The sequence below is a fragment of the Oncorhynchus clarkii genome, chromosome 2 (assembly GCF_045791955.1).
Source record: "Oncorhynchus clarkii lewisi isolate Uvic-CL-2024 chromosome 2, UVic_Ocla_1.0, whole genome shotgun sequence".
NCBI classification, from domain to species: Eukaryota; Metazoa; Chordata; class Actinopteri; order Salmoniformes; family Salmonidae; genus Oncorhynchus; species Oncorhynchus clarkii.
Genome location: NC_092148.1, coordinates 40,569,522 through 40,594,493, shown reverse-complemented (window position 1 = coordinate 40,594,493; position 24,972 = coordinate 40,569,522). Strand labels below are relative to the sequence as shown.

The window sequence follows — 24,972 nt, the reverse complement described above, 5'->3', positions numbered from 1 at the left end:
TTTTAAAATTACATTTATTGACAGCTAGACCATGTACATAATCCTTGACGAACCATGGGGTCTGGAATTTGTTATACATTTCCCATTTGGCATATATATTTTGTTGTGGTTTGAAACAGCAGTAGCAGCTGTGTTGACATGACAATGGGTTCCTAACAGAATGGTATAGAGCTGACCAGCTTGTGGTCCTAAAAAACGGAAATGAGTTACCTCTGGTTCGTTCAGCCATTCAAACTACATAAGTGGGAAAAGAATGGGGTTTTATGATAAATGCCAAAAATAAGGTCTGAGGTTAACACAGACTTAGTACATCTTACACATTTTATTCTATGACCTATATGAATTATGAAGCCTTTATGCTCTTGTTTTGATTACATAAATGCTTCAAAATTCACAAAAGGTTATGTTAGCTGAAGAAGATTGCCATAGAACAAAATGTATAAGATCTCCTACACCTGTTTTTATCACATACCTTATTTTCAGCATTTATCCAAAAACCCTACAGAAAAACCCATTCATTTCCCAATAGGCTTTGACCAACGAGCCATGGCACGGTTAGTGCCTACAAAAAGTGACCATTAGGCTATTGCTCTATGATTGATTTATATTTCTTGTGATGCAATTCAATTAAATTGCAGGCAATTTTTGGAGGTTGAGACACTGACCAACCCAGATGCAACTTTATTGCAAGCAAAATAAATTGCATCCAGATAGCTTCCTGTGAATATCGGCTTTTAAGGTCAAATGGAATTGCAACTGGCCAAATGTAACCTACTTGTTGATGTTTTGCCCACTATAGGCCTAGGTCTACTCCATTGAAAGTCAAGTCAATTACAACCTAAAGACATTGAGTTCCAAAAATTGTTAAGCTACACCATTTTACCCCTCTCCAAATTAATATTTATTCGGCTGATATTAACTTAAGCGCAGTGTTGTAAAAACGTGCAATGGCGAGCCTGCCAGTTGGAGCGCATGCAAGGGGAGCGAGCACCGGTCACTCCCCACCGCCAATGGCCTGCTCGCCCCAACCGGCTGCTCTGGGACTGCCTGTCAAGCCAAGCTCCTCGCGTCTACCGGCTCCCTTATCACTTCTCTACTCTACCTTTCTGAAGAAACAGCCTGGCGTTACGTCAGACCCGGGCAAAAACCGCAGGGCAAGCAAGTCGGAGTCTAAGGAGCTAGGCATTGCTGCCAAACCCGGGTTAAGGCTGCTCACTCACAGCTCAGCGTTCAATGTCATTAAAAAGGAACACTTTTAAACCGCGGCAGCATGTGGTAAGTCAATTTTTCTCTGATTCGTTTTTCCAGCCGTTGGGATTTTTTTTTTTTTTTTTACCGTTTTCACTCACATGACACTTTGACCAGTTGTCTCTGGCTGGCATAATTGCGCAAAAACTGCGGTAACACCGCGTGTTGGAGATTGTTCAAAAGTAGACTAACAAACGTTCAGCCACTTTGAAACCAACATGACATGATGATGAGGCACCCAAGCGTTTCAACAACCACTTGCAGAGATTTTTTCTTCATTTTTTAAATTTGATTCTTGATCATTTCAAAAACAAACATGCCTCATGCTCGAAATAGGAACCCTAGCCCCATCCCTGAGGTAACATGGGATACGGGATTGAAGGAGATGAACGAAACTTGGAAGGGAGCTATTGCCTGTCTCGGGGTGGCAGTCTTTTTCGTCATGACCATTGGGATCATATACTGGCAAGTGGTGGATCAGCCTAACAAGAACTGGATCCTAAAGGGGAGTTATAGCGGGCTTATCTGGGAGAGACGGACTCACTCTCTGGTCATACAGACACTGACAGAAGACAAGACCTACGTGGAGATTGACGTGGGCAACGTGGGGAACCCCGATATTGAAGTGCCGTTTGTCAGGAACCTGTGCTGGCTCAATAAGACGGAGTTCTGCTACACATGGGATTCGGTGGCTGACGTTAAAATCTCTTTGGAGGTGAATGAGGCGACGGAGACGGAGTGTTATAGCATGACATGGTCGCCGGTGCACTGTCATGTGGAGCTGAAGGTACGGGAACGGTTTCTCTCTCTCTCTCTATCTCTCTCTCTCTCATACACACAGCCGGTTCAGCCTGTCAGACAGATATCAGACTATTCAGAGGCGTTTTATTCACATAAACCCATCAGGATATATTTTCCAAAATGGTCGTTTCTAAATCAATCAATTTACATACATAAGTGGCTTTTATGATGGTTGTCACACTTTTTATTCTTGTGTGTATTTGTCAGCACCAGTATATTTTACAAGAGTCTTTTCAATATTATGAGAAAGACCAAGGTCTTTGGTTGAAATGGGGTCCCGTTTTATCCTGCATATCTTATTCCAACATGGAGTTAGTTATAAGCCATCAAACCCTCTGTCCACCTGTGACAACCAGACCCATTGTGGGGTTGGTTGTCACACAGTATAGGGGTTGGTTGTCACAATGTTTGCTAGTAGCTTATTCCTTTTGTAACAGGGAATTAAGCAATATAGCATATAGCATATGATTTAACAATATTCCTAACAACATTCAGCATTTTATCCCTTGATAATAACATGACATATTGAGTAAATTTGTGCGTGTGAATGTACATTTAAGAGTGCTGTCATATTTTTGTTCTAAAAAACATGTGTGTGAGAGGGAGGCAAGGAAGTGAGCTCTCTATAGTACTAGCAAAAAAGATCTTAGGATTTATTGTAATGTCCCTGAACAATATGCCCAGCAAACCAAAATTGGTTCTGTGAAAGTTCCCAGAACATTCGTTAGGTTGTGGCAAATGTTCTCATAACACAAAAACTGTCAAAAAACATTTTCCTGATGTTGCAAGAATGTTCCCAGAATGTTGTATTCACATTTTGTTGCAGCAGTATGTTAATAATAATAACCCGGTCCAAAAAACATTACTGGTACATTGTGCTATTACATTACCTGGAAACCTAATGAGAACGTTTGCGTTCGGGGAATGTTCTTTGTGGTTGTTACATATTAGTGAATGTTAGGACAACATTCCAAGGATATTTTAATTTAAATCTTAATGTTTTTGGTATGTTGTCATCCTAATGATTTCTGGTCAAACAACATATGGAAGAGGGGTCTTAGAAAACAGTAGAGTATAGTTCAGTACAATACAGTACAGTAGACTAGAGTTCAGTACAATACAATAGAGTTCAGTACAGTACAGTACATTTGAGCACACTAGCGTAGAGTACAGTATAATTTACTGTATTGTACTATACTGTACTGTACTCTTTTGTACTGTACTAAACGGTGCTGTACTGTTCTCTACTGTGCTGTTCTGTGATGTCCAAACCTGTGAAACATAGATGTCTATGATTGGTACAGATTTGGTCCAGTCCGGGCTAAACCAAATGTTGTCTTGTTTGGAGGTGAAGCTCATTAGAATAATAGCCAGTATATAGAATAATAACCACGCATACAAAGGACGATTCTACATTTTTACCATGAAGGTAATGACATTAATTATTATGCATTTCTGTATTCTACAGATCAGGGACCAATGATGTCATTCTGTTACTGTCTCGTTCTGACCTTAGTTCTTTTGTTTTGTCTTGGTTTTAGTATGGTCAGGGCGTGAGTTGGGATGGGCAGTCTATGTTTGTTTTTCTATTTTGGTTTCTGTGTTCGGCCTAGTATGGTTCTCAATCAGAGGCAGGTGTCGTTAGTTGTCTCTGATTGAGAATCATACTTAGGTAGCCTTTTTCCACCTGTGTTTCGTGGGTGATTATTTTCTGTCTTTGTGTATGTCGCCAGACAGGACTGTTTCGGTTTTCGTTCGTTCACTTTATTGTTTTTTGTATTTCAGTGTTCAGTTTGATTCATTAAATATTACATCATGAACACTTACCACGCTGCAAATTGGTCCTCCGATCCTTCTCGCTACTCCTCCTCAGAAGAGGAGGACGAGAGCCGTTACAGTTACCATCATTATGTTACCATAGAATTTCCCACAATCAACACCAATTTGTTTTTATAATGGAGTTGATTATGACAACCACCCACCCAATGCTAATTAAGATGCTAGTTACCACATGACTTGACCTAGGAACTCAGAAATAGGTTTGAAATATATCTCTCCCTTTCCTCTTTTCAACAAACATAATTGTTCATGGCTACAGCTGCACCATCTACAGCTGTACCATCGAGAGCATCCTGGTTGCATCACTGCCTGGAATGGCAACTGCTCGGCCTCCGACCGCAAGGCACTACAGAGGGTAGTGCGTACGACCCAGTACATCACTGGGGCCAAGCTTCCTGCCATCTAGGACCTATATATTAGGCAGTGTCAGAGGAAGGCCATACAATTGTCAAAGATTCCAGCCACCCTAGTCATAGACTGTTCTCTCTGCTTCCGCACAGCAAGCGGTACCGGAGCACCAAGTCGAGGTCCAAACGGCTTCTTAACAGCTTCTACCCCCAAGCCATAAGACTCCTGAACAGCTACTCAAAGGGCTACACCGACTGTTTGCATTGTCCCCCCCCCCCCCCCCCCCCTTTTACGCTCTGTTTATTATTTATGCATAGTCAATTTACCTCTACCTACATGTATATATTACCCCAATTACCTCGACTAACCGGTGTCCCCTCACATTGACTCTACCGGTACCCCTGGTATATTGCCTCGCTTGTTATTTTACTGCTGCTGTTTAATAATTTGTTACTTTGATTTTCTATTTTTTACTTAACACTTATTTAAATGTTTTTCTTAACTTAAAGCATGGTTGGTTAAGGGCTTGTAAGTAAGCATTTCACTGTACGGTCTACACCTGTTGTATTCGGCTCATGTGACAAATACAATTGGATTTGATTTGTTACCCACATTTTATTTTACTGTCACCTACGCTACTGTTCAAAAGTTTGTGTCTAATTTTGTTGTTTTTGTCCATTAAAATATAATCAAATTGATCAGAAATACAGCGTAGACATGGATATTGTTGTAAATGACTATTGTAGCTGGACACGGATGATTTTTAATGGAATATCTACATAGGCGTACAAAGGCCCATTATCAGCAACCATCACTCCTGTGTTCCAATGGCACGTTGTGTTAGCTAATCGATGTTTATCATTTTAAAATGCTAATTGATCATTAGAAAACCCTTTTGCAATTATGTTAGCACAGCTGAAAACTGTTGTGCTAGTTAAAGAAGCAATAAAACTGTCCTTCTTTAGACTAGTTGAGTATCTGGAGCATCAGCATTTGTGGGTTCGATTACAGGCTCAAAATGGCCCGAAACAAAGGACCTTCTTCTGAAACTCGTCAGTCTATTCTTGTTCTGAGAAATGAAGGCTATCCCATGTGAGAAATTGCCAAGAAACTGAAGATCTCGTACAACACTGTGTACTACTCCCTTCACAGAACAGCGCAAACTGTCTCTAACCAGAATAGAAAGAGGAGTGTGATGTCCCGGTGCACAACTGGAGGACGCGGAGCAAGAGGACAAGTACATTAGAGTGTCTAGTTTGAGAAACAGATGCCTCACAAGTCCTCAACTGGCAGCTTCATTAAATAGTACCTGCAAAACACCAGTCTCAACGTCAACAGTGAAGAGGCGACTCCGGGATGCTGGACTTCTAGGCAGAGTTGCACAGAAAAAGCCATATCGCAGACTGGCCAATAAAAAGAAAAGATTAAGATAGGAAAAATAACACAGTGCCTGGACCAAGGAAGATTGGAAAAAAGACAAATCTAAGACAAATCTAAGTTTGAGGTGTTCGGATCACAAGAAGAAAGAACAACATTCGTGAGACGCAGAAAAAAATGAAAAAAATGCTGAAGGGATGCTTGACACAATCTGTGAAGCATGGTGGAGGGAATGTGATGGTCTGGGGGTGCTTTGGTGGTGGTAAAGTGGGAGATTTGTACAGGGTAAAAGGGATCTTGAAGAAGGAAGGCTATCACTCAATTTTGCAACGCCATGCCATACCCTGTGGACGGCGCTTAATTAGAGCCAATTTCCTCCTACAACAGGACAATTACCCAAAGCACAGCTCCAAACTATGCAAGAACTATTTAGGGAAGAAGCAGTCAGCTGGTATTCTGTCTATAATGGAGTGGCCAGCACTGTCACTGGATCTCAACCCTATTGAGCTGTTGTGGGAGCATCTTGACCGTATGGTATGTAAGAAGTGCCCATCAAGCCAATCCAACTTGTGGGAGGTGCTTCAGGAAGCATGGGGTGAAATCTCTTCAGATTCCCTCAACAAATTGACAACTAGAATGCCAAATATCTGCAAGGCTGTAATTGCTGCAAATGGAGGAATCTTTGACGAAAGCAAAGAGCACAATTATTATTTAAGTTAAAAATCATTATTTATAACCTTGTCAACGTCTTGACTATATTTCCTATTCATTTTGCAACTCATTTCATGTATGTTTTCATGGATAACAAGGACATTTCTAAGTGACCCCAAACTTTTGAATGGTAGTGTATGAAAAACATTTATATCATGCTGACATAAATTAACCAGGTGGATGAGTTCTTTCAAAGAGTTCACATATTGGAACCTTAAAAAATAACACACAGTGCAATTTTGATTGTGAGTAATTAGCACTGTGACAACCAACTCCTGAGACAAATGGCATCCGTGACAGTCCATCATGCATGTTAAGGTACAGTGGGGCAAAAAAGTATTTAGTCAGCCACCAATTGTGCAAGTTCTCCCACTTAAAAAGATGAGAGAGGCCTGTAATTGTCATCATAGGTACACTTCAACTATGACAGACAAAAGGAGAAGAAAAAAATCCAGAAAATCACATTGTAGGATTTTTAATGAATTTATTTGCAAATGATGGTGGAAAATAAGTATTTGGTCAATAACAAAAGTTTATCTCAATACTTTGTTATATACCCTTTGTTGGCAATGACAGAGATCAAACGTTTTCTGTAAGTCTTCACAAGGTTTTCACACACTGTTGCTGGTAGTTTGGCCCATTCCTCCATGCAGATCTCCTCTAGAGCAGTGATGTTTTGGGGCTGTTGCTGGGCAAGACGGACTTTCATCTCCCTCCAAAGATTTTCTATGAGGTTGAGATCTGGAGACTGGCTAGGCCACTCCATGACCTTGAAATGCTTCTTTATGAAGCCACTCCTTCGTTGCCTGGGCGGTGTGTTTGGGATCATTGTCATACTGAAAGACCCAGCCACGTTTCATCTTCAATGCCCTTGCTGATGGAAGGAGGTTTTCACTCAAAATCTCACGATACATGGCCCCATTCAGTCTTTCCTTTACACGGATCAGTCGTCCTGGTCCCTTTGCAGAAAAAACGCCCCAAAGCATGATGTTTCCACCCCCATGCTTCACAGTAGGTATGGTGTTCTTTAAGTGCAACTCAGCATTCTTTGTCCTCCAAACACGACGAGTTGAGTTTTTACCAAAAAGTTATATTTTGGTTTCATCTGACCATATGACATTCTCCCAATCTTCTTCTGGATCATCCAAATGCTCTCTAGCAAACTTCAGACGGGCCTGGACATGTACTGGCTTAAGCAGGGGGACACGCCTGGCACTGCAGGATTTGAGTCCCCGGCGGAGTAGTGTGTTACTGATGGTAGGCTTTGTTACTTTTGTCCCAGCTCTCTGCAGGTCATTCATTAGGTCCCCCCGTGTGGTTCTGGGATTTTTGCTCACCGTTCTTGTGATCATTTTGACCCCACGGGGTGAGATCTTGCGTGGAGCCCCAGATCGAGGGAGATTATCAGTGGTCTTGTATGCCTTCCATTTCCTAAATAATTGCTCCCACAGTTGATTTATTCAAACCAAGCTGCTTACGTATTGCAGATTCAGTCTTCCCAGCCTGGTGCAGGTCTACAATTTTGTTTCTGGTGTCCTTTGACAGCCCTTTGGTCTTGGCCATAATGGAGTTTGGAGTGTGACTGTTTGAGGTTGTGGACAGGTGTCTTTTATACTGATAACAAGTTCAAACAGGTGCCATTAATACAGGTAACGAGTGGAGGACAGAGTAGCCTCTTAAAGAAGAAGTTACAGGTCTGTGAGAGCCAGAAATCTTGCTTATTTGTAGGTGACCAAATACTTATTTTCCACCATAATTTTCAAATAAATTCATAAAAAATCCTACAATGTGATTTTCTGGATTTTTTTTCTCATTTTGTCTGTCATAGTTGAAGTGTACCTATGATGAAAATTACAGGCCTCTCTCATCTTTTTAAGTGGGAGAACTTGCACAATTGGTGTCTGACTAAATACTTTTTTGCCCCACTGTATACAGGTAAGATAGTTTCGCTAGCTACATTTTCAGATATTACACATTTCTAATTTTGACAGAAAGTGGTTTCATTTCAAGCTAAATTGTACTGTTAGCTATCTAGCTGACGTTAGCTGGCTGGCTCCCTAGCTAACGTTACGTGTATGATATTATTATTCGTATCCCAGAGCCGTTTGCTTGGCTAGTTAGAGCCTAATGTTAGCTAGTTGCCTGGCTGGCTCGCTAGCTAACATTACGTGTATGATATTATTATTCGTATCCCAGAGCCGTTTGCTTGGCTAGTTAGAGCCTAATGTTAGCTAGCTGGCTGGCTTCCTAGCTAACGTTACGTGTATGATATTATTATTCGTATCCCAGAGCCGTTTGCTTGGCTAGTTAGAGCCTAATGTTGCCTGGCTGGCTCGCTAGCTAACATTACGTATATGATGTTATTATTTGTTTCTCAGAGTCATTTGCTTTACTTGTTAGCCTAATGTTAGCTAACTAACATTGAATCTAGTTGGTTATCTCCCATCTGATTCATGCAACGGTAGTAACGACATTATTTGGCTCTATGTTCATTGTTGTTTAACTAGCTAACATTAGCTGGCTGGCTCACTAGCTGACACTACGTGATGTGTATGATCTTACACATTGTTTACCTAGCTAGGTTCATTGTTTACCTAGCTAGCTAGCTAGCTACATGTCTTAACAAAATACTCCACTATGCAACTAACCATTTCAGGTTAGTTTGTAAATTCAATCTGAGTATGCCAGAGCGCAGAATAACTGATGGATTTATGAATGCGTAACACCCGTTGAATATGGCCAGTGTCAGTAAACGTCGGCAAAAAAGCGTAATGCAATTGTTGCCAGCAGAGCTGGTTAGGCTGTTTTCATGTTATCCAGAGGTAAACAAATCATCGGCCAGAGCGTCAAGTCTGCGTTCCGAACACTCCGAGAGCGAAACGAGATGGGTGGGGCTAAAGCTTAGGAGGGTGTGAACGATGCTGAATGGTTGTAGAAAAAGAAGAGCTCTTCACTAGATACCAAAACTTTCAAAGGCCATTCCCTCAAAAGTGAGTCTACAAGTTTATCAACTTTCAAAGCAGAGTTACTTTCCCATTGTTCCTAAAAAATGCATTGTATGATATACCATTTCTCTTTTTTATCCAATGTAAAAAACACAATTTCAAATGTTGCTACATAAGACCAATTTGAGCCAGTTGGTCACATTTATCCTAGACATTTATATGATTTGGTTGAACTTGAATACATTTTAATCAGATGTCCAGTGCACGCACGATGCACAGACATGGCTGTGGAAGGGAAGCAGGATCTTAAACGTCCAGTCTGCTTCGTCATGGCACTGGGTTCTGAGACCACAGAATTCCTTTCCTTCTATCCCTCTTGCTGCCTAATGATTAAACGCTTAACAATTCAGATGTTTTGAAAGTTTAATCCTTCTATTGGTACATTCCCTGGCATAAGTATGTTGTCCCGTGTCATTTGGGGATTCCAGTGGCTTCATATCCTGAAAGATGGTCATTTCATAAGTCCCAAATCCTATCACATGTGTGAGAGAAATTACAAGATTATGTTATAATGCTGTTATTGCACCAAATGGTTGTTTTATGCAACAGAATAAGGGGTTGTTAGAACACTCATCTAGAGCACTCAATCGATTCACTTTATATGTGTGTGTTGTCTTGATCTGCTCCCTTATTAATAAACGAAATCTTTATTCACTTAAGTATAACTCTGACTTGTGTGATAAGTTTGTCTCTCCTCATTTGATAGTAAAGAAAGTAACTGTCACACGTGACCGCCTGGCACTTGTATAAATTCCTGGCACGGAGCGGAAAATACTTTGGAGGAAAAGCAGAATGAACATCATAGAGGCTAGGGTGAAAGACTACAAATGTGGCGTGATGGGGTTTACGTGGACATATTTTCTTCTTTAGGCTACAGTAAAGCAGTGAAGTGGAGATAGATTCAAGTGAATTTTGAATTCATGTGGAATCATATTACCGGCTAGCAGACCATGTTCTCTGCACATTTGAAGAAAATGTTATGTAATATTGTAGGCCTGTCATTTTTCATTTGATTCAATGTCACATGCCATTATTATTCCACATAATTCACCAGCTTTACTATAAGTGGAATATTGATCAGGTATATATATTTTGGACAATTGCATGTATTATACTGTAAAAAAGTAAATGCTACTGTAATCATAATGAATGAATGAATGGATAAATGAATGAATGAAATTCATTGAGGGGAGGGGTTTGTATTTCACAATATTTTACTGTAATTACATAGGATTGGTGTAAGCAAGTTGGCTGCTAGGTAATGCGTTTATGAATATTTGGTGTTTTATATAACTTGCACTACTAGAGGCCTTAACAAAGGCTTCCAACCTGGCAGAGACTACAGGGCAAAACAGACCAAAAAGAAATGGCAAAATGTTCAACCATTTAAGGCTTAAAGGCCCAATGAAGCCATTTTTATATACATTTTAAGTCATTTCTGACATTTCTTAAGTAGATTACTGTAATAATTTTCCATTCAAAAGGTTAAAAAATAATCATAAATAGCTTTTTAGCAACAACTTTTTCGCTCTTTATTATTGGTTTATTAACTATTTTACAAGCCGAAACCCCACCCATTCAAAACATGCCGATTATATACACTGAGTGTACTTAACATTAGGAACACCTGCTCTTTCCATGACATAGACTGACCAGGTGATTGCAGGTGAAAGCTATTATCCCTTATTGATGTCAGCTGTTAAATCCACTTCAATCAGTGTAGATGAAGGGGAGGAAACAGGTTAAAGAATAACTTTTAAGCCTTGAGACATGGATTGTGTATGTGTGGTATCCAGAGGGTGAATTGACAAGACAACATATTTAAATGCCTTTGAACGGGGTATGGTAGTAGGTGCCAGGCGCACCAGTTTCAGTGTGTCAAGAACTACAATGCTGCTGTGGTTTTCACGCTGAGCAGTTTCCCGTATCAAGAATGGTCTATCATCCAAAGGACATAAAACTGATCACATTTGTTCACACTTTTACAGTGTTAGTTTCATCAGCTGTAAAATGTTTCACAGTATTTTACTGTTGATGATACACCAAATTACTCTATAAATGACAGTTTTACGTCACAGCGTACAGTTAAGTCAAGTGGATATAGCGATCACTATAATTAAGATTTCATTGGATACATTTGTTGTAAAATTGTTCTGACCGGCTACACCTAAGTGTATCCTGACCAATTGGCCCTCCAAATACACCTCCGCTGTCTTCAATCAGGATCTCAGCGATCACTGCCTCATTGCCTGTATCCGCTACGGGCCCGCAGTCAAACGACTACCCCTCATCACTGTCAAACGCTCCCTAAAACACTTCTGCGAGCAGGCCTTTCTAATCGACCTGGCCCGGGTATCCTGGAAGGATATTGACCTCATCCCGTCAGTTGAGGATGCCTGGTCATTCTTTAAAAGTAACTTCCTCACCATCTTAAATAAGCATGCTCCGTTCAAAAAATGAAGAACTAAGAACAGATATAGCCCTTGGTTCACTCCAGACCTGACTGCCCTCGACCAGCACAAAAACATCCTGTGGCGGACTGCAAAAGCATTGAATAGTCCCCGCGATATGCAACTGTTCAGGGAAGTCAGGAACCAATACACGCAGTCATCAAAGGCCAGCTTTTTCAAACAGAAATTTGCATCCTGTAGCTCTAACTCCAAAAAGTTCTGGGACACTGTAAAGTCCATGGAGAACAAGAGCACCTCCTCTCAGCTGCCCACTGCACTGAGGCTAGGTAACACGGTCGGTCACCACTGATAAATCCATGATAAACGAAAACTTCAACAAGCATTTCTCAACGGCTGGCCATGCCTTCCTCCTGGCTACTCCAACCTCGGCCCCCCCCGCAGCTACTCGCCCAAGCCTCCCCAGCTTCTCCTTTACCCAAATCCAGATAGCAGATGTTCTGAAAGAGCTGCAAAACCTGGATCCGTACAAATCAGCTGCTCTTGACAATCTGGACCCTCTATTTCTGAAACTATCCGCCGCCATTGTCGCAACCCCTATTACCAGCCTGTTCAACCTCTCTTTCATATCGTCTGAGATCCCCAAGGATTTGAAACCTGCCGCAGTCATCCCCCTCTTCAAAGGGGGAGACACCCTGGACCCAAACTGTTACAGACCTATATCCATCCTGCCCTGCCTATCTAAGGTCTTCGAAAGCCAAGTCAACAAACAGATCACTGACCATCTCGAATCCCACCGTACCTTCTCCGCTGTGCAATCTGGTTTCCGAGCCGTGACCTTGCACCGTGACCTTGCACCTCAATCTGGTTTCCGAGCCGTGCACCTCAGCCACGCTCAAGGTACTAAACAATATCATAACCGCCATCGATAAAAGACAGTACTCTGCAGCCGTCTTCATCTACCTGGCCAAGGCTTTAGACTCTGTCAATCACCATATTCTTATCGGCAGACTCAGTAGCCTCGGTTTTTCTAATGACTACCTTGTCTGGTTCACCAACTACTTTGCAGACAGAGTTCAGTGTGTCAAATCGGAGGGCATGTTGTCCGGTCCTCTGGCAGTCTCTATGGGGGTGCCACAGGGTTAAATTCTCGGGCCGACTCTTTTCTCTGTATATATCAATGATGTTGCTCTTGCTGCGGGCGATTCCCTGATTCACCTCTACGCAGACGACACCATTCTGTATACTTCTGGCCCTTCCTTGGACACTGTGCTATCTAACCTCCAAACAAGCTTCAATGCCATACAACACTCCTTCCGTGGCCTCCAACTGCTCTTAAACGCTAGTAAAACCAAATGCATGCTTTTCAACCAATCGCTGCCTGCACCCGCACGCCGGACTAGCATCACCACCCTGGATGGTTCCGACCTAGAATATGTGGACATCTATAAGTACCTAGGTGTCTGGCTAGACTGTAAACTCTCCTTCCAGTCTCATATCAAACATCTTCAATCTAAAATCAAATCTAGAGTCGTCTTTCTATTCCGCAACAAAGCCTCCTTCACTCACGCCGCCAAACTTACCCTAGTAAAACTGACTATCCTACCGATCCTCGACTTCGGCGATGTCATCTACAAAATAGCTTCCAATACTCTACTCAGCAAACTGGATGCAGTTTATCACAGTGCCGTCCGTTTTGTTACTAAAGCACCTTATACTATCCACCACTGCGACCTGTATGCTCTAGTCCGCTGGTCCTCGCTACATATTCGTCGCCAGACCCACTGGCTCCAGGTCATCTACAAGTACATGCTAGGTAAAGCTCCGCCTTATCTCAGTTCACTGGTCATGATGGCAACACCCACCCGTAGCACGCGCTCCAGCAGGTGTATCTCACTGATCATCCCTAAAGCCAACACCTCATTTGGCCGCCTTTCCTTCCAGTTCTCTGCTGCCTGTGACTGGAACGAATTGCAAAAATTGCTGAAGTTGGAGACTTTTATCTCCCTCACCAACTTTAAACATCTGCTATCTGAGCAGCTAACCGATCGCTACAGCTGTACATAGTCTATCTGTAAATAGCCCACCCAATTTACCTACCTCATCCCCATACTGTTTTTATTTACTTTTCTGCTCTTTTGCACACCAGTATATATTCCTGCACATGACCAGCTGATCATTTATCACTCCAGTGTTAATCTGCTAAATTGTAATTATTCGCCTACCTCCTCATGCCTTTTGCACACAATGTATATAGACTAATTTTTTTCTTTTTTTCTACTGTGTTATTGACTTGTTTATTGTTTACTCCATGTGTAACTCTGTGTTGTCTGTTCACATTGCTATGCTTTATCTTGGCCAGGTCACAGTTGTAAATGATAACTTGTTCTCAACTAGCCTACCTGGTTAAATAAAGGTGAAATAAAAAAAAAAAAAAAGTGTTTTCCAGATATGGCAGGATAATGATAACAGTCTGGATAATTTGTTGAGAATTTCTGCAGCATCCACGTATTACACCTCTCTTGGCCGTATGAAATCAAAAAGAGCTACTTGTGATTATTATTAATATATTTATTTAAATCACAGCTCTTGGTAGAAAAGTCTGTTGCCCTCAGTCACAACCAGCTCATTATTTTTGTAGACTTTTTAAGTTAGATCTTCAACGCTCGTCCGCTCTTACATTGCTCCTCCTTTTTCTTCTTCCTTATCCTCCTCTTCCCCCTTCTCCTTCTCCTCCCCCCTCCTCCTTTATTTTTTATGAATATATCTATTAGTGTGTGAGACTGATTCTAGATGACACTAAAGACCTCAGATCAACCCCTTTAGATTTTCCAACTCTGTCTCAATCTCTGTTTTCTTCCACGGTGTATTCTCTATCATTCAACTACCTTTCATCTATCTCTCATCATTTTCCTCCCTCCTTCTTTACCCTGTTCCAATTCACCTTTCTCTCCCCGTTCTGTTTCTTTAGAGGAATATTCTCTCTTCCTCCCACCTTCCACTGTCACAAGCCCAGTCTCTTTTTTCTTTGTCCATCTCTCACTCCCTCTTGCTGTCATTCTATTAATCTCCTCTCTCCCCTGTCTTTTCCAACCATCTACTTCTCTCTCTCCTCCTCCGATTTCACTCACTCTTTAACTGTACCTTCTCTGTGTGTGTGTGTCTCCCCCTTCCCCAGGACTGCTTCTCCATGGCTAACATGTCGTGGTACGGTGGCGCCAGCGTCCAGAACCAGAGCTGGCCAATCAACGAGCAGAATGTTACCATGCAGCCGTTCACTGTTAGCAACCTCAGGGACAACCCGTCTGGCTTTGGCTCAGTCCTCGAACGCTACTTCCTGGGCTCGTCAGGTAAGGGGTCTTCGCCTTGACAAGAGCGCAATATCTGGTCCGTCGGCTTAATAACGGGTACAGAATGAGAATGTTGAGCCAGATTGATTTAGCTAAAAGTTGCCCCTATTCACTGATACAGGGTTAGATACGTTTTCCATCCCCTAATGGTTATGGTTAGGACAGGGGAAGAGATATCTGATTCTACATCTGTGGTTATTGGTGACTTGATGAGTCACAGGGACAGGGGAAAGCCCTGTCGTTGTTCTTTTGTTGACTTACTGTATCACTTACAGGCCTACGGGACACATGCTCTGTAAATACAGGTTGTCCCTGGGTTTATTCATTGAGAGATTATACTACAAAAGGCAGGAAAACCACCACATTTACATGAACTCCTATGGATGCAGCACTAATTGCCTTTTATTTCTATTATTAGAAGCAACAGATTACTTTATTTGAAAGGTTATTTTTGGGGGGTGTTGGTTTTATCGGGATAGGAGTGTGGGGAATGCCATGCTAGTGGTCCCAGCCGGATGTAAATGTGTGTGTGTGATGAGGGGTATTGCAATGACCCCCGGGGACTATGGACCACCACGCCTGCAATGTGTGGCATGTGTGACAGGGCTTCTGAGCTCCAAACCCAGTCTCTGCTTAAAGTGAGCCATATGTAAATGCCAAACACACACACACTCACACACACACACACACACACACACACACACACACACACACACACACACACACACACACACACACACACACACACACACACACACACACACACACACACACAAACACAAACACACACACAATGAGAAAAGGGTACAAAATACAAAGACATCTTAATGCAATGTGTGTGAGTTGAGGTTTGTTTGTGTACGTGTGTGTCTGAGTTTGTGTGTATGTGTGTGTACGTGCGCACGCGCGCGCGCGTGTGTGTGTGTGTGTGTGTGTACACATGTGTGAGTGAGAGAGTGTACCATTACTGTGTGTGTTTGTTGGAGCTAAAACATGCTAATCTTTGTCCCAGACAGCTTTGCCAGTCCAGATCAGAGCATGGGGCAATACATCAACTAAAAGCCATAATTATCATCATGTGATACAAACAAAAGCCCTTTGTGATTCATCACACCATTGTTTCCCCACACACACACACACACACACACACACACACACACACACACACACACACACACAGTCTTATATAACACAGTAGCAGGGGCTTAACTATCACATGACTTAAATCTCTTCTCCACCTTCTGAGAGGGCAGAAGTAATGTCCAGGACCTTTTAACCCACTATCTATCACTGTGCTTTGAAGACAAATAACAAAAGTGCTCTGGGCTGAAGCTACTGCCGCTATCTCTGGGCATAGCAAAGCTGATCCCCAACCATGCCAGACATGCTAATGTGATACTAATGCTAACATTTTGCAGGTAATATTTCCTCATTCAAAAATGTAGTGCCGGTTTCCCAGACACAGATTAAGCCTAGTCCTGGATTAAAAAGCTCCACTGAAAGCACTTTTCAAATCAAATTGTATTGGTCACATACACATATTTAGCAGATGTGATTGATTGTGGGTGTAGTGAAATGCTTGTGTTCCTAGCTCCAACAGTGCAGTAATATATAACAATTCACAACAATGCACACAAATCTAGAAGCAAATAATGGAATTAAGAAATATACAAATATTAGGATGAGCAATGTCGGAGTGGCATTGACTAAAATACAGTAGAATAGAATACAGTCACACCTGCTCCCTCTCTCCCTCCCTGGCGCTCGAGGGCACCAGGCTGATCTGCATTACTCACTCTTGACACCATCATTACACACACCTGGTTCCCTCGTCACGCGCATCAGCGACCATTTGGACTCACCTGGACTCAATCACCTGTATTATTTCCTTCCCTATATTTGTCTGTCCCCCAGCTCTGCTCCCCGCTTCCGCATTGATTGTCGTATGTCTCGGTTTTACCCGGTTCTGATGCTGTTCCTGTCCTGTTCCATGTCTGTGTAAATTAAATGTTCACTCTCCGTACCTGCTTCTCATCTCCAGCGTTGGTTCTTACAGAATACAGTATATACATCTGAAATTAGTAAAGCAGTATGTAAACATTATTAAAGTGACTAGTGTTCCATTATTCAAGTCACCAGTGATTCCATGTACTGTATATAGTGCATCAGCCTCTAAGGTGCAGGGTTGAGTAACCGGATGGTAGCTGGCTAGTGATGGCTGTTTAACAGTCTGATGGCCTTGAGATAGAAGCTGTTTTTCAGTCTCTTGTTCCAGCTTTGATGCACTTGTACTGACCTTGCCTTCTGGATGATAGCGGAGTGAACAGGCCGTGGCTCAAGTGGTTGATGTCCTTGATGATGTTTTTGGCCTGCTTCTGACATCAGGTGCTGTAGGTGTCCTGGAGGACAGGCAGTGTGCCCCTGGTGATGCGTTAGGTAGACACACCACCCTCTGGAGAGCCCTGCGGTTGCAGGCAGTGAAGTTGCTGTACCAGGCGAGGATATAGCCCGACAGGATGCTCTCAATTGTGAATCTGTATAAGTTTGTGAGGGTCTTAGGGGCCAAGACAAATTTCTTCAGCCTCCTGAGGTTGAAGAGGCGCTATTGTGCCTTCTTCACCACACTGTCTGTGTGAGTGGACCATTTCAGATTGTCAGTGATGTGTATGCCGAGGAACTTGAAGCTTTCCACCTTCTCCACTGCGGTCCTGTCAATGTGGAAGGGGCGTGCTCCTTCGGCTTTTTCCTGAAGTCCACGATCAGGTCCTTCGTTTTTTTGACGTTGAGGGAGAGGTTATTTTCCCTGGCACCACTTCGCCAGGGACCTCACCTCCTCCCTGTAGGCTGTCTCGTCATTGTTGGTAATCAAGCCCACCTCTGTTGTGTCGTCTGCAAACTTGATGATTGATTTGGAGGCGTGTGTGGTCACGCAGGCATGGGTGAACAGGGGGGGGCTGTGTATGCACCCTTGTGGGGCCCCTGTGTTGAGGATCAATGAAGTGGAGGTGTTGTTTCCTACCTTCACCACCTGGGGGCAGCCCGTCAGAAAGTCCAGGACCCAGTTGCACATGGCGGAGTTCAGACCCAGGGACCCGAGCTTGATGATGAGCTTGGAGGGTACTATGGTGTTGAAGGCTGAGCTATAGTCAATGAACAGCATCCTTACGTAGGTATTCCTCTTGTCCAGATGGGATTTGGCGGTGTACAGGGCAAAGGTGATTGCATCGTAAGCAAATTTGGGCAGTAAGCAAATTGAAGTGGGTCTAGGTTTTCAGTTAAGGTAGAAGTGATATGATCCTTAACTAGTCTCTCAAAGTTCTTCATGATGACAGATGTGAGTGCTACGGGGTAATAGTCATTTAGTTCAGTTACCTTTGCTTACTTGGGTACAGGAACAATGGTGGACATCTTGAAGCAAGTGGGGACAGCAGACTGGGATAGGGAGTGATTGAATATGACCTTAAACACTCCAGCCAGCTGGTTTGAGGACGCGGCCAAGGATGTCTTCTGGGCTGGCAGCTTTGTGAGGGTTAACATGCTTAAATATCTTCCTCACGTAGGCCAAGGAGAAGGAGAGCCTTGGGAAGGAGAGCCAGTCATTGGGAGCAGTCCGCGTTGATGGCACTGTGTTATCCTCAAATCGGGCGAAGAAGGTGTTTAGCTTGTCTGGGAGCAAGACGTTGGTGTCCGCAATGTGGTTAGTTTTCTCTTTGTAATCCGTGATTGTCTGTAGACCCTGCTACATGTCTCGTGTCTGAGCTGTTGAATTGCGACTCCACTTTGTCTCTGTACTGAGGTTTTGCCTGTTTGATTGCCTTATGGAGGGAATAACTACACTGTATTCAACCATATTCCCAGTCACCTTGCCATGGTTAAATGCAGTGCTTCGCGCTTTCAGTTTAGCGCAAATGCTGCCATTTATCTACGGTTTCTGGTTTTAGTCGGTTTTAATAGTCACAGTGGGAACGAAATCCCCTATACACTTCCTGGTGAACTCAGTCACTGTGTCATTGTATACATCAATGATATTATCTAAGGCTACACGGAACATATCCCAGTCCACGTGAACAAAACAATCTTGAAGCATGGATTCCAATTGGTCAGACCAGCATTGAATAGACCTTTGCATGGGTACTTCATGTTATAGTTTCTGCCTATAGGAAGGGTGGAGAAAAATGGAGACATTATCTGATTTGCTGAAGGGAGGGCGGAGGACCTTGTAGGCATCCCAGAAGAGAGAATAGAGTCAGTGTGTTTAAAGAACTTCGGTAGCATTTTCCTCTAATTTGCTGTGTTAAAATCCCAATCAACAATAAATGCGGCTTCAGGATATGTGGTTTCCAGTTTGCATAAAGTCCAGTTTAGGTCCTTGAGGGCCGTCGTGGTATCGGCTTGAGGGGGAATATACACGGCTGTGACTATAACTGAAGAGAATTCTCTTGGGAGGTATTTGATTGTGAGGTATTCTAGGTCGGGTGAACAAATGGACTTGAGTTTTTGTATTACACCATGATTGGTTAATCATGAAACATACACTACCGCCCTTCTTCTTCCCGGAGAGATGTTTATTCTTGTCTGTGCGATGTACTGAGAACCCAGCTGGCAGTATGGACAGGGACACTATATCCGGAGAGAGCCATGATTCCGTGAAACAGAGTATGTTACAGTCCCTGATATCTCTCTGGAAGGAAATCCTTGCCTTGAGCTCATCTACTGTATTATCCAGAGACTGAACATTAGCGAGTAATATACTTGGAAGCGGTGGAGGGTGTGCCCGCCTCCTGAGTCAGACTAGAAGTCCACTCCGAATACCTCTTCTTCGCCGGCTGCATTTTGGAGCAGCCTCTGGGATAAGTTAAATTGGCCGAACAAAGGATCCAATTCAGGAAAGTCGTATTCCTGGTCGTAGTGCTGGTGAGTTACCGCCGCTCTGATATCCAAAAGTTATATCAGCTGTATGTAATAACACAAAAAACGTTCTGGGCTAATAGTGTAAGAAATAACACACAAAAAAACAAAATGCAAAGTAGCTTAGAAGCTAGAATCAGAGCTGTCTTGTCTGTCGGCGCCATCTTTCTTTTTAGTCCAGGGCTAGGAAAACGTACCATAATGTATAGAGCCCACGTGGTTCTCTATTCTATTTGTTTTACATTAAATGCATTGTATCCATTTCTTTGGCTCCTTTGTCTCTGCCCTCCATTGAAAATGTGTGATTTTGTAGAGTGAATCCACGGTAACAATGAGCTCAGGTTTCATTGTTCTACTGTATCTACTGAACGTTATAATAGCAGCAGCTGATCAAGCTGAAACGCAGACTGTCTTGGGAAAATCAGTGATCTGTCACTGTAATATTGGTGAAAGCAAAAGGGTGAAAACCATGTTTTTACCTATCCACTCACTTACAGATCAGTGGTCTATCATCTCTATGGGAATAGAAGTACCCAGCTGGCAAAACTGGTAACAATGACATCATGGTCAGATTACATACTGGTTGTATAAAGATGACATCATGGTCAGATTACATACATGTTGTATAGAGATGTTTTGCTACAAATAACAACCAGAATATGTCGTCATTCCCATAATGTCTTGATCTTGTCATTAAAAATACCATCGGTTACATTGTTAAGACCAGAGGGTTGTAATATGGTGTAAGACGTTTACAACCAGACAATGACCTCATTAAGATGTCACACCAAAACCTGATCAGGTAAGTTGATCAAATGGTTTTGAGGAAACCGATTACCTTGAGCCATTTGAGTTGGCAAATGAATAATTTGATTATACTGTACTGTCAATGTTTGAGTAAGCAATGTACTAAGCAAAATGTAAGCAAAATATAAGCAAAGTGTTCCTGTTAGCTGTACTTGAATAAACAACGTAAATGTAACATAACACTATTGATTGAAGCTAACTTAAATTATGTTGTTGGCTTTACTTGAATAATTGAGTGAAGTGCTTAAATTATGTTGTTGACTTTACTTAAATATACTATGTTATTGACATGTAACCCTTGTCAGTGAAGTTGACGTAAACACAATTGAGTTAAGGTCACTCGAACATGAAAACCTGCTACTTAAATGGTTTAAGGAAACCGATTGCCTTAAACCTATTAAATTAATGTATATGAAACAAAATATCTGTAAAAAAACTTGTAAAACAAAGTTACTTTTGTCCACAGGATAGGGGGTACAAAAAGCACAGCTGATTGGGGGTACTTAGGGACTGGAGTTGGGAAACAATGACATAGGCTTACTAATATAACCTGGTACATCAACAGTATATCATTGGTAATAATTTACAAAATATCCACCAGAGAAACATTTGTATATTTTGCCTAAAATCACTTGTGATAAGTGCTGGGCTTGGTTTAATTTGCCTTGGTTTAATTGAAAATGTACAAAAAGGCAATAGTTGATAACAGCTTGCTATGGAGATAATACCGATTTAAGGAATCGTGGCGATTTTGCCACCATGTTGGAAGTCATTTTTCGGAACTTGACAAATGTGCCTTTGGAATGTCAACGTGCATGACGTCAGACGTAATCAAGGTCACACTTGAAAGAGCTTGCATCTAACTAATTTGTTCTATCAAATACACTCAATCTTATTGAGTGCAATCTATAATAACTAATAATTGAGAAATAACTACTGAGTGAAAGTGAGTAAATTGTACTTTTAGTAACCTTTGAGTAAATTGTACTTAATTCTTTTAGCAAGATATACTGTGTGTGTGTGTGTGTGTGTGTGTGTGTGTGTGTGTGTGTGTGTGTGTGTGTGTGTGTGTGTGTGTGTGTGTGTGCGTGGCTGACTGTCTGTCTGTCTGTGTGTGTGTGTCTATACTCATAGAGATTATTTTAAATTACTAGAGGGGCTATGTCATAAATACTCAAAGTTCCAGAATGGAAATCCAAAACCAGTCTAATTGGAATGAATGGCAATAGAGGTATAGGTGATGCATTTCCTGCTTTTACTTATGCAAGACAATAAAAGTAAGGCATGTGATGTATCAGAAATGGTGTAATGGAATTAGTCAACTTCATTAATGCAGTTTATACAGGTTTTATACACATTTTCTGTATAAAAAGCCTTTAAAATATATGTAAACAGAGCTTAAATGTCTCAGGAAAGCTGTGAGTGCTATTATATGATACAACCTCAGTACTTGTTGCATTTGCTACTTGTCTACGTCCTATCATCAACTGATTTGAGCCAGTGTATGCATGTGGATTGACTGCATAGAGGGCTTGCAGTTGACGTATGATGCCTCCTGGCGGCCATGTTGGAAGACCACCGCATTAATTATTCTGGCAACAACAGTTAAGTGGCTACCCCAAACTGCATGATAACAGTGCCTTAAACTAGTTGATCCATTACCACGATCATTTTCTGTGCAGTATTTGGCTGCTCTAACAAGGCAGGAAAGAAAGTATGAAAAACACATGTTTACAGATTCCCCGCAATCATGAAACACCATTAGTGACATCAAGAAGATAAGTCTCAAGAACTGTCAGAAATGCGAGAAAAAAAACATTTTGCCCGTCAAGACCTGAAACCAGACAGCTGTCAGTACAAGGTCTGCTACGATAATTTCATCACTGGTATGTCAAGTCTGATCGATTTTGAGTGTAGTTTAGCTGTTATGCTAAGCAGGTGTTAACAACAACAGTAAGTTAGCTAAAATTAGCTAGCTAGATAGCTGGTAGTCTAGCTATTAGTATGGATGGATCGCATGCGTCTATCATCACATTTGCAGACTAATGTAAGCCTGCTATTCCTAATGTTATGAGTAGATTGGATAGTCATAATTTAGGCTATTAACGAGCGTTTATTGGCAAAGACCTAAAGGCTATATCAGAGACTTTTCTTTCCTTTGCACAGGAAACGTGGCCTTTGATAAAAATGTCATACACTTTTACTACACTTTATATGACTGAAGACATTAGCAGAATATTTTTTTATTTGATGGTAGCCTAGGCCTACTCTGCTGACACTGACAACAGATCAATAAAAACGACTGTCTTGAATGTAACCATGTAATCTAGGCCTATGAAAAAGGGTCATGGCTAGAATGGATCTAGCTTTTGTCAAATTAATGTCAAAAGTACATTTTTGGCACTTTAGCTAACCCTAACTCTTTTCCTTATCTTAACCTAATTAAACTAACCTGCTACGTTAATTATCCTAGTCTGCAGCGTAAATTACATTAATTTTACAAAAGATGGATCACTTCTAGCCATGACCATTAAAAGGGGAGACACAAATTGTACAATATTAGGTCCATATAGCCTGAAGGAGGACATTATTGTCCAAAACAACTCCAGTGGCACTGAACCAATTATCATTTGTCGAGAACTTTATTAATAAGAGGAGGGAAATTGTATAGTCATTACAGCATAGGAAAAATGCCTCAATGGGATAGGACAACTTATCCCATTGTTCCAGCCCAGCAATAGATGTAATCTATATATGACACTAAAACACTTGCTGTAATTAAACACAACCAAACAAGAGCCCTGATGGTTTAGGTGACCTAAAGAAGTGATATTCTAACATCAGGTGTGATTTTCATTTGTTTATGTTCTGTTCACCAGCTGACTTTTATCAAGACACCAATGTCAACTGGATTCCCCCTGTGAAGATGAGGAATTCTGTAGCAGCATCAGTTTCTACTTTTACTACGTTGTCCTTTTCCAGATATGAAAGGAGACATCCCTCAGTTATACGAGATGGTTGTTAAATGCTGTGCTTTGGTTAATCTGAATGATTCTGTTGTGCAATATGAGTAGAGCACCTTCACCTTGTCTTCATGACAAAATAAACCATATAAATATATAAAATGTCATTTGGAACAACATGTAAAAGACTTGTTAATGATATTGTAAGCTCACTGTACTTTAATAATAGGCTATATTGTTGTATGGGGGAAATTAAAAGTATTTTGTTTGTCATCTCTTAATATATTTAATATAGCCTAAAATTTAAACACATTTAGCATAGATATTATTATTGTAGTGGTAGTCTTAGGCAAACTATTATCACAGTGGCACCTCCAAGTGCCACTCAGACCTTCTATGAGAAAAGTATCTGGAATTGAACTTGGTAGTAGTAGTGTGAATGTTTTAAACCTCTACATGATCGGTGGGTCCCCCGTGGGACGGTTTAGCTAACGTAGGCTAATGTGATTATCATGAGGTTGTAAGTAACAAGAAACTTTCCCAGGACATAAACTTATCTGATATTGGCAGAAAGCTTAAATTATTTTTAATCTAACTGCACTGTCCAATTTACCGTAGCTATTACAGTGAAATAATACCATGCTATTGTTTAAGAAGAGTACAGTTATGAACTTGAAAATGTATTAACAAACCAATTTGGCACATTTGGGCAGTCTTAATACAACATTTTGAACAGAAATGCAATGGTTAATTGGATCAGTCTAAAAAGTTGCACATACATTGCTACCATCTAGTGGCCAAAATCTAAATTGTACCTGGGCTGGAATAATACAGTATTGCCTTTCTCTTGCATTTCAAAGATGATGGTACAATTTTTTTTTAAATAAACATGTTTTTTCCTTTGTATTATCTTTTACCAGATCTAATGTATTACTTTCTCCTACATACATTTCAAATTTCCACAAACTTCAAACGGTTTCCTTTCAAATGGTATCAAGAATATGCCTATCCTTACTGCAGGGCCTGAGCTACAGGCAGTTGGATTTGGGTATGTAATTTTAGGTGAAAATTGTAATAAAAAAAATAAAATAAAAAAAATAAAATAAAAAACGGTGCTAATCCTTAGAGATTTTAAAGCTAAGGATCCCATCACTTCCTGCTTCCAGACATTTCACCAGCTAGATTACAAGGGTTGGATTTGCACTAA

The 24,972-nt window shown here is 41.4% G+C and overlaps 1 protein-coding gene across 1 annotated transcript in view; it reads left to right on the top strand.

Annotated features, from left to right (window-relative positions):
* The first annotated feature begins 1,132 nt into the window (after positions 1-1,132).
* Positions 1,133-24,972, top strand: part of LOC139367949 (SITS-binding protein) — a 79,343-nt gene continuing 55,503 nt past the window's right edge. The window contains exons 1-2 of the mRNA XM_071106367.1: positions 1,133-2,035; positions 14,916-15,087. Of these exons, the coding sequence (XP_070962468.1) occupies positions 1,565-2,035; positions 14,916-15,087 (643 nt within the window). The 5' untranslated portion in view covers positions 1,133-1,564. The remainder of the gene's footprint in view (positions 2,036-14,915; positions 15,088-24,972) is intronic.